Source organism: Bidens hawaiensis, unplaced genomic scaffold (assembly GCF_021521415.1).
Source record: "Bidens hawaiensis isolate Kalapana, Puna unplaced genomic scaffold, B.hawaiensis_p1.1 tig00004864_1, whole genome shotgun sequence".
Classification (NCBI taxonomy): domain Eukaryota; kingdom Viridiplantae; phylum Streptophyta; class Magnoliopsida; order Asterales; family Asteraceae; genus Bidens; species Bidens hawaiensis.
Window position 1 is genome coordinate 300704 of NW_027491306.1, and position 9822 is coordinate 310525.

At 34.3% G+C, this 9822-nt stretch overlaps 2 protein-coding genes across 2 annotated transcripts; both read left to right on the plus strand.

The window, feature by feature from the left end:
* The first annotated feature begins 2069 nt into the window (after positions 1 to 2069).
* LOC143628262 (B3 domain-containing protein At2g32645-like) lies at positions 2070 to 2827 on the plus strand. The gene has a single exon (XM_077097898.1). The coding sequence runs from the start codon at positions 2070 to 2072 to the stop codon at positions 2778 to 2780; it is 711 nt and encodes a 236-aa protein (XP_076954013.1). The 3' UTR covers positions 2781 to 2827.
* Positions 2828 to 4787: 1960 nt separating this feature from the next.
* LOC143628263 (deoxyuridine 5'-triphosphate nucleotidohydrolase-like) lies at positions 4788 to 6961 on the plus strand. The gene is made up of 7 exons (XM_077097899.1): positions 4788 to 4808; positions 4867 to 4985; positions 5195 to 5245; positions 5389 to 5452; positions 5576 to 5725; positions 5991 to 6059; positions 6908 to 6961. The coding sequence occupies exons 1-7, from the start codon at positions 4788 to 4790 to the stop codon at positions 6959 to 6961; spliced, it is 528 nt and encodes a 175-aa protein (XP_076954014.1).
* Positions 6962 to 9822: the final 2861 nt, after the last annotated feature.

Genomic DNA, 9822 nt, shown 5'->3' on the forward strand with positions numbered 1-9822 from the left:
AATGCTTTATTCTTGAAACTGCGAGATCATCAAATCAATGCCTGCAAATTAGAAGACCTTACACTTAACTTCATGACATGAAAGTATCCAACTTTAAGTAGAAAACACTGAGGAAGGCATAACTACAAAAGTACAGATACATATTGTTTTAACTCTGACTGGGGGGTGTAAACGAGCCGAGCCGAGCCGAGCCAAGCCAAGCCAATCCCGATCTCAGCTGGTTTTGATTTAAGAGGGCTTGAGCTTGGGTTCGGCTCATTTATTATTTATTAATTAATTTACTTATATAACTATATTATTTAATTAATCTTATCATATGTTATACGATAATAGTTGTTATTATAAACATATTAAATAAAATTATAAAAAAGAAAAGGCTCATTTAGGGTGACTCGAGCTCGATATGTATAGCTCGGGCTCAATAAGTTAGCAACATAACATAGGATCAGATGATGCTCAACAAATTCTTCTGTCAATCATATTAATAATAATTAATATTGTGATCCAGGGATCAATTGAAAGTAAATAGTAGAAACAGTGACTGGTGTTAACAATTAAACATGAAACCCTAATTATTAATGGTAAGAAGAATCAAAATTGGAGCTAATTCTGTGTGACCAAATGAAGAACCCTAATAATTTTGGTTAAAATGGAAGCAATTACAATTAGATTAGATACAAGGTTTACTAAATCAAAAAAACCATCTATTGTGTGTGTGTGTGTGTACCTGATTGATAATTACAATATTAAGATCAACATCGATGAGATGGACCAAGGCAGGGGATCCATTTTTACACACTTTCTCTCCCTACAAAAGAAAAGAAACAAGTCACGGGAAACATACAACGGTTACGGGACGGGGGCTAAGTGCTTAACCATAAGTCGTAACCGACCTTTGGTTATAAAATATTATTGTAGTCATAATTGAATGATCGGTTAATCATGGATTATGAGGTCGGTTTTGATTATTATTATTATTTCTTTGTTAAAGTTAAAAGGTTGTTAGGTTATGAAGTTTGGTTAAAAGGTCAGTTTTGATTATTATGGTGTTTCATGTTCAATTATGAAGTTTTGAATATGAAATATGTCGGTTCCAAGTCATGTTATAAACATTTTAGCATCAATTTAAATGCTTTAATCTAGAAAATAAAATGAATATAGAGGTATAAATTTTAAAAAAACACAAATATAAAAGGTTTCGTTCAATTTTGGTTAATGAAGACACGTTATATGTAACCAACCATAAGCGAATGATTGGTTAATTAGATTCACTTAACCACAGCTTATGGTTAATTTTTCGGTTAACGGGTAGGCTTTCAGTTGTGGTTCTATTTTTGTTTACCTCTAAGTGTGATGATCAAAATGATTTGGTGAATGTAGGTTCACTATGGTTACCAAACGGTCTTGCCCAAATGGTAAGTATGGGTTAGGCTTTAAAAGTAACTGCTAAACTTGTGGGATTAATCATATGCGGTACGATGGGAACGTGACGGGAAGTTGATTGGTATTAGTTTCTTTCGTCACGAGACTGGTAGTACTGTTACTCGTTACAGAAATCATAAGAGAAAACGCAAAAAGTAATATAGTAACATGTTCAAAAGTATCTCGACACATGCTCGATTTGTAGGTTTTATTACTATTTAAATATAACTAAAATTATATAAAAAAATCATTTGAAATTATTAAAAGTCAAACGGTTAGATTTGACTTAAATGATAAAAAAGAAATAAGTTGTTTATATTCGGAAACCATATATCTTCCCTAAAATATCGTTTATCCCACGTAAAAAAATCACACCACAGCGCAACAAATTTAAATAGGTGTACATTAAGCATAAAATACTAGTATTTATTTACGATCTTATATCATAAATGGAAAACAAATCTCTAACTTAAGATTATGATTATTTTCATTAATTAAATTCCGAATTTTTCGTTTTCTTTCCTTCATACGCAAGTCTATTCACCACCTTATAAGTACATGTACACCATCCACGATAATCACAATAATATTATCCAAACACCAGAAATCAAACCCTAGTTTCTAAATCGTAAAGTGAAGCAAACATCATGGCTGATACGGCTCTGATGAGAACATGCAGCCGAAGATCAACGGCCGAAGACAACGATTATCTCCGAAAGATCCACGAACTCGCGAATGGCATGTTGAAATACTTTCGTGACAAGGAGTTAGGCCTAAAGACAAACACTTACGAGGCTCCTCGGCCGCCAAGGTCGTTGGCTAAGAAGAGAAAGTTATGCGAGGAAGGTGGTAAGAAGAACAGAAAGGTAACAAAACAGGCGGTCCGTTCGCCCGTGTTGGTTAACGACGTAACCGAGCGGTTGAAGGAGTTTGTGGTGAATGGGTTGAAGGGTACCGAGTTGACACTCGTGATTCAGAAAGTATTGTTCACGTCCGATACGAAGAAAGTGTTAAACAGGTTGAATATGCCGATTATTCAACTCGAGACCGATAAGTTCTTGACGGAAGGTGAGAAACGGGTTCTTGATAGAAGCGAAGGCGAGATTAAGGTTCGGGTGTTGGGGCCGACGTTGGAGATGTACGAAAACCAGATGAAGTTAAGGAAGTGGCGCATGTCGAGTACTGAGAACTACGTGTTGACGACAAACTGGTATAGGTTTCGGTCGAAGAATAAGTTGTTTTTGAAGAGAAAATCGAAGATTCAAGTGTGGTCGTTTCGTGGAGTGGATCAGCAGCTGTGGTTTGCGGTTGCGTGTGTGGAGGAGCCGGAAGTTGAAGACTACGATTCTGATTCTTGAAGATGCATCATGGCTTTATGTTTAGTTTTCATATGTTATATTTGAATCATTAGATCATGTTTAACATTAGTTCATTAAGTTTTCTGATATCACATTAGGTTCTGTTATTAACTTCCCTTTTTTAATACCTTTTATTTTTCGTTAACGTTACACTTTCATATTTGGTACAAACATTATTAAATAGTGCTATGATTGACTTGAGAGTAAACCCGCACACAAAACCGGATCCAGACCTGAAATCGATCTCAAAACCGGTTTGGGTGAAACCAGTTTTGAAACAATCCAATCCGATGGTTTAACAAAACCGTTTACCGCGTGCATGCAAACGATCTTACAATAGCGCAATAAACAGTTGTACATTAGGCAGTAAATGTATATTTATGATCAAATGCACAAGAGTCAAGATTAATAATATAAATGTTATAATTATACCATATATAAAAGAAAACCTATAACTACAACAACAAGAATGTTGTTCAATCAGTGGCTGCCACATTTCTTTCCTTTTTTTTTTTTTTTTTTTTTCAAATCTATTTTATAATTTATTGATTTTAAACTAAGTGAAGTAACAAAAACAGAAGTTAGTGGGGTGGTTTTGTTGTGTAGTACCGACATATAGGTCGCGAGTTTGAGCTTCTTGGAGGCATATATATATATCTATAATATATATAAACGAAAACCCAAAAATCCTATGTGTCACGATGTGGTTGCTTCCCCTCTTTATGGAAGCCACCAAATTGCTTGATTTCTGAATGGAGAGTTCTAATGCGTTTGAACCGGTTTCTACCCATTTACCTTATGAATCTCGCAAGTTTTGTGGGTCACCAAACCCTGACACCTTTACCCGTTTTCTTCACAAGCAGCATTCATTCAAATACCCTCATCTCAAAACTTTCTCCCCTGCTCGCATATCTCATCTATGAAAACCCTAGGTCTTGATTACAACCTTAATTGGACTCCAAAACACAATAGCGGTGGTTACATCTGTATCGGTGGTTACTCCTTCAAGATGGTTGCCGATTGAATGCTTTGATTGATGTATTACGCTGCTCATTCAGTCGATGTATCGGATATCTATTCTATCGTCGAGAGCAGGGAGACCAATACACAGGTAAATCCCTTTGCAGTTCAAGTTTTACTGAAACCCTAATTCGATTAAAGTTATGGATCCCATTATCAACAACACAATAATATTATTGGAATTCGCTAAGGCTGGTATTATTCTTTTCAAATTTAGGATTCAAGCAGATGTTAACTTTTTAGGGCTTTGTTTGTGATTAGGTTGTATAAAGCATCATAGGTGACTGGTTGATCAAAATTTGGTAATTTGTTAGAAATATTAGCTGCAGAGTATTAAATTGCTTATAGGTGTTATTCAAACATAGATTTTTTCTTACTAATTTATCTTTGTTTTGATAACTAGATACCTTTGACAATAGGTGTGTGTAATAATATAAATTTTGCTGTCAAATCATCGCCACCAAGAACTACTGTAAAATGCTGCAAAAGAGACTGGTGTATTTCTTTCATCAAATGAGGTTTTGGCTGCAAGATCACAACGCTTGAATTAATATTACTTATTTAATTATTAAACATTGAAATGAATAAACAAAATCATATAACTAAATTCATCTACCTCCATTGTTGGTGGTCTAATAATCAAATCATCAGGTAAAACTAAAAGCTTTCGGTGTACAAGACAATGAAGACGTGGAACCTAAAAATAGATTTATACCTTTAAGTGTAATAGAAAATAAAAATCATATATATTTTTAAACATAGAGATGGGTGTTGACCTTGCTAGGAGGCAGGTTGACTAATTCCTCTTGGTCAAAACAATGTTCCAGTTCATGTTCACCATTTTTATCATTTTTAACATCAGTGTCAAATGTGAGGGCACCAATAAACTCAAAGACATCATTTAGCTTTAAGTCAGACTCTGGTGTGTCATATATCTACATAATTAACACTTATTTAAGCATTCTGATTTATAACTTTATATAACATATGAATTCTTTACTTTCAATTGTATGAATGTAAAATCTTGATATATTTTTGTTGCACGTTTATAGTTTTGGGCAACAAGGTTGATGTAGATGGTGGAAACAGCTATTTTGAAACGTCTGCAAAGGAGGGAATTAATGTTGAAAAAGCTTTTCAAGTCATTGCTAAGAATGCCTTGAAGAATGGTCAAGAGGAAGAAATGTAAGTCAAACGGGCTGACCTTCTAAAATATATAATTCTTATTCTAATTTTAAACATGTGAACACGACCTGTTCTTAAACGACTTAGATATTTTTACCGAAAACCTGGTTATCTTCGTGTCTAAATTATGTCATGTCAACAAAAAGAGCATTATTTTGTAGTAATGAGTTTTGACTAACATGTCTGATATTGTTGTGTGACTTTTGAAGATACTTGCCTGGAAGAATTTTGGAGATTTTGCAAGGTGTTGAGAAGCTATAGTATACTAAAACAGTGTACACGATTAAAGTTTTAGTTAACATGGTAAAATCAATGATCTTTCAAGGTACCCTAAATGAACCCCAAATTAAAGTTCATACTTGGTTTGATTGTTTATTTTTGATTTGTGGTTTGATTGATTTAGTGCAATCGAGACTAAAGTGCCTGCCAGGGGTAAAGCACTGGTTGCAACGGATTTAAGCATTGCAGTACCCAAAGGAACTTATGCTCGAATTGGTAATCTTTTTTTTAATCATTTTCTGTTCCATTTAGGTAGAGTTTTGAACTTTTGTGAATTATAATTTGTAATAATGTCTGGTCTGGCATGGAAGCACTCGATTGATGTTGGTGCGGGTGTGATTGATGCCGATTACAGGGGACCGATTGGGGTGATACTGTTTAACTATTTTGATGTTGATTTTGAAGTGAAAGTTGGTGATCGAATTGCGCAGTTGATTACTAAGAAGATTATTAATCCTCAAGTTGTTGAGTAACATATAAAAATTTTTATATGTGAAAGCAACATATAAAAATCATTTTGATATAAACAGATTTTTGGCCCCCATGTTAAGGGGGTTATAAACACTTAATTCTCACTAATATCAAAGAAAAAGTTATTTTTTTTTTTAATTTTGGCATGAATGAAGAAGCTGGAAGGAATATTGCAAACAGCTGGTGAGTGATGATACAAAGATTTCCCGCAATGTATATATTTTTGTGAAATAAAAGTTATATTTTTGTTTGTAGGAACAACACCGATTGGAGGCTACAATGCAAAGCAAAATTCGTGTCTATGAAAGTGGGAGGATTGAACAGGTATGCAATTGGTATGCACTAATGTTAAAGTTTGATAATTTGAGACCTTAGGATGTTGGGTGTGCGTGAAACCAAAATAACCGATCCGTAATTGAAAGAGACAACATAACCAAACTGAAATAACCTAACCCGACCCAACCAACGTTTTGGTTTTATGTCTTTATCAAGAACCAAATTCGTGTTCCATTTCTGTTTTGAATGCATCAAAAACAGAAAAACTCAAACCAAATCGTAAAAACCTAACCAAACTCGACGGAAAAACCAAGTTTTGTTATTAAATTAATGGATTATAATCTTTATTTTACAAAAGTTATGTAATTTATAAAAACATAATAAATGGTGTGGCCGAAAAATTTTAGGCCCATATGTCTTTTATTCATGTTTCATTGTGCGCTTATTTTTTTCTCTGGCCTTTGCTCTTTTTGCGCCTTACGCCTAGCGTATTTGATAACTATGCATATGTGTAATAATCACTTGCAGACTTACTCATTAACTAAGAAAAGAATAAGGTCCAATTTCATTACTTTATGTTAGTTTTTTTTCTTTTTGGACCTAAAATTTAAAGACCAAATGGCAAAACCGAACTTAACTCATTGTGAAAGCTGAAAACCACAAAAACTGAACCGAACGATTTTTGAAACATCAAAACCTGAATTTTCAGTTTTTGGTTTGGTTTAAGCCCAAAGCGACCCATGCACACAGGATGTAACAAATGTTTGTGAAAGAAATGTCGGAAGTCAAACTAGTTACTATTTTCTTAAAAATACAGCCAACTAGAATGGTATGCAAATTTATAATATGTTGGTAATGTTATTCTTTATAATGAATTTTTTAATCATATGCATCAGTTTCAGGCATATCTTCTTCACCGTGATGTTATTTGTATATGGTCGGATTCTTAGTCAACGGCTGGTCAACCGGTTACTACATACAGGTTTTGGTAGAAATTTGTGGGAACTTTGACTAAATATCAGATGGCCACATGTTATTTCTTGTGTATAACAAGTTTGTCATTTCTGCAATTGTAATGTTTTAGTACTTTTTTAAATTTTATGATCGAACTTTAAACTTTGTTTTACATTGTTTTCGTTCTACAGGCTACATCGGCAAAGTATGGTTTCTAATTAATCTGCTATTAGTTTCCTATAATATGAGAGCGATAGAGCTGTGTAGAAATTATTTATATTGGTTTATGGTGCAATTAATCATAGTTTAATTACTCACTGATATGACCCTCATGAAACCATTTCTTAACATTTTAACTATATGTGGTGGGAGTTGTACTTTGGGTGTAGGTTAGTAAGTTGATCTCTTTAGTTAGTTGATAAACACCAAGACAACCCAATTAGCATAACCATTGATTGGAATGAGATCATAAACTTTCAAATACAAAGGAAAAGTCCATGTTTTTTTTACTTTAACAAAAACTCAAAATTGTTAAGAGATTTAACTTTATGCAAACATAAGGAAGATGATTGTAGTTAGAACAGGGTCACAAATGGGGTTATATATGAACAACTATTCACATAATACTACCACCTGCTAATATCATTAGTCATTACATAATCTAATAATATACCCCCGCAAACTAAAGACGAGGGATCGACCTGCACCTTAGAGCGTAAGAATGTTAACTTCAACTCAATATGTCAACTCAGTAAGGTCTTACATATCACTAATACAAATAACTGGTTGATAGTTTTTGGATCATGTAATATCATATTTACTTATTTAGATGTAACATATTGTATTTTTGCTTGCAAGCAGTTAACGTTTTGATGTTAAAGAAAGATCCTTTGAATTTCCTTCTTGCTAACAAGTTTCAGTAACTTTATCACAGTATGATAATCAGATTAGGGGTGTTTGTTGTTTAGATTGAAACTGACTAATTAATCGAACTGAAACCGATTAACAACGAGCCAAATTATTAATCTACTTTACAAAATCTAAATGCGGTTCAAACCAAATCGCCCGAATGAACCAAAAAACCAATAGAATAACAAATAATGGTATTTAAGTTTTGTAATTAATTTAGCAATTCCAATTACAATTTGTAAGGCCCCGAACCCGGTGACCCTACTTTAGCGTCGGATTTACTCATAAACACAGTTCTTCAAATCAGAGTTTATTAAAACTTTTCGCGGAATATAAAACATCAATCATTTGTTACAAAACATTACATCTTTTCTTTGATACCATAACACAAAACTTTATTTTTAAAACATCTTTACTTCTTTCTTCAGATGCCAGCCGTTCAATCCATGCCGTGTGTCATCCTCATGCTAACTCTATAATCAGCTCACCTGCGTGCATACTAAAAGTCAGCTACGCTGAGTGAGTTCTAGTTAATCATACAATATCATACAATACCTTCTTACATACATACGTACTTAACCTCATAACTTTCTTTCATACACACATAAGTACTCATACCTTCATTCTTACTTACATACTTTCTTTCTTACTTACATACTTTCTTTCTTACTTACATACTTTCTTTACATTCATAATCATACGTTTTAAAGAGCCTTTCGCCCTATAACCTCACAGATATTATAAGGGTCTGGTCCCTAGTTTTCGAATATTAGAAGGGTTCGATTCCCTAACATCACAGATATTATAAGGGTCTGGTCCCTATCATCACAGATATTATAAGGGTCTGGTCCCTAACATCACAGATATTATAAGGGTCTGGTCCCTAACATCACAGATATTATAAGGGTCTGGTCCCTAACATCACAGATATTATAAGGGTCTGGTCCCTAACATCACAGATATTATAAGGGTCTGGTCCCTAACATCACAGATATTATAAGGGTCTGGTCCCTTGTTTTCGAATATTAGTAGGGTTCGATTCCCTCTTCGTTACCATACAACCATATATCATACCTTGAGTATTATTAGGGCTCGGTACCCTTTTCGTAACCATACAACCATACAACCGTCATTTCCTTCTTTTATTAACTTTATTACGTTCATACAAATAAACATACATATCATACTTACCATATTTATAACGTTACAACCTGACAGTACGTGCAATATCCGAAGATCGTTCACGTACCATCAAGCAATCATTCATACATATCACATATATCACATACCATTCGTGTACCTATACACACATACTTACATTATAACATAAGAACACTCTAGGCATTCTTTACCTCATTCATTTAACAACCATACCCCTTGTCGTTACGTGCAATATCCGAAGATCGTTCACGCCCCGACAAGTATTCATTTGAATATTCATACATCTACGATATATAATATTCATACCTTTATTTTTAACCTGACAGTACGCGCAATATCCGAAGATCGTTCGCGTACCGACAAACAATCATTCATATCTATCACACATATCACATATGACATACACTTATCACTTAGTATAAATGTATTAACAACACATCGAGTATGCACACAGCCCCGAAAACATAACAAGGAATGGGGCTAGAAACTCACCTGAACACGGTTACGTTCTCCGTTGATCGTAATCCCTTTCTTCAGTTGTGCACGGCTGACTGTATAACAAGTATACATATCAATTTAACTATCACTATTTATAACATCTTTCTAGTCTTAATTACTACCCACAACGAAAGGGGGTCCGGGGGCAGCGCCCATGGCAGCGGGGTCTAGGGGCGGCAGCCCCTAGCAGGGTCCAAGGGGCAGAGCCCCTGGCTGGGGTCGAGCTGCCAGGTCAGCTTGGAAAAATTTTATTTCCATTAACTGTCTTAACACATTTTCCATTAGGTTT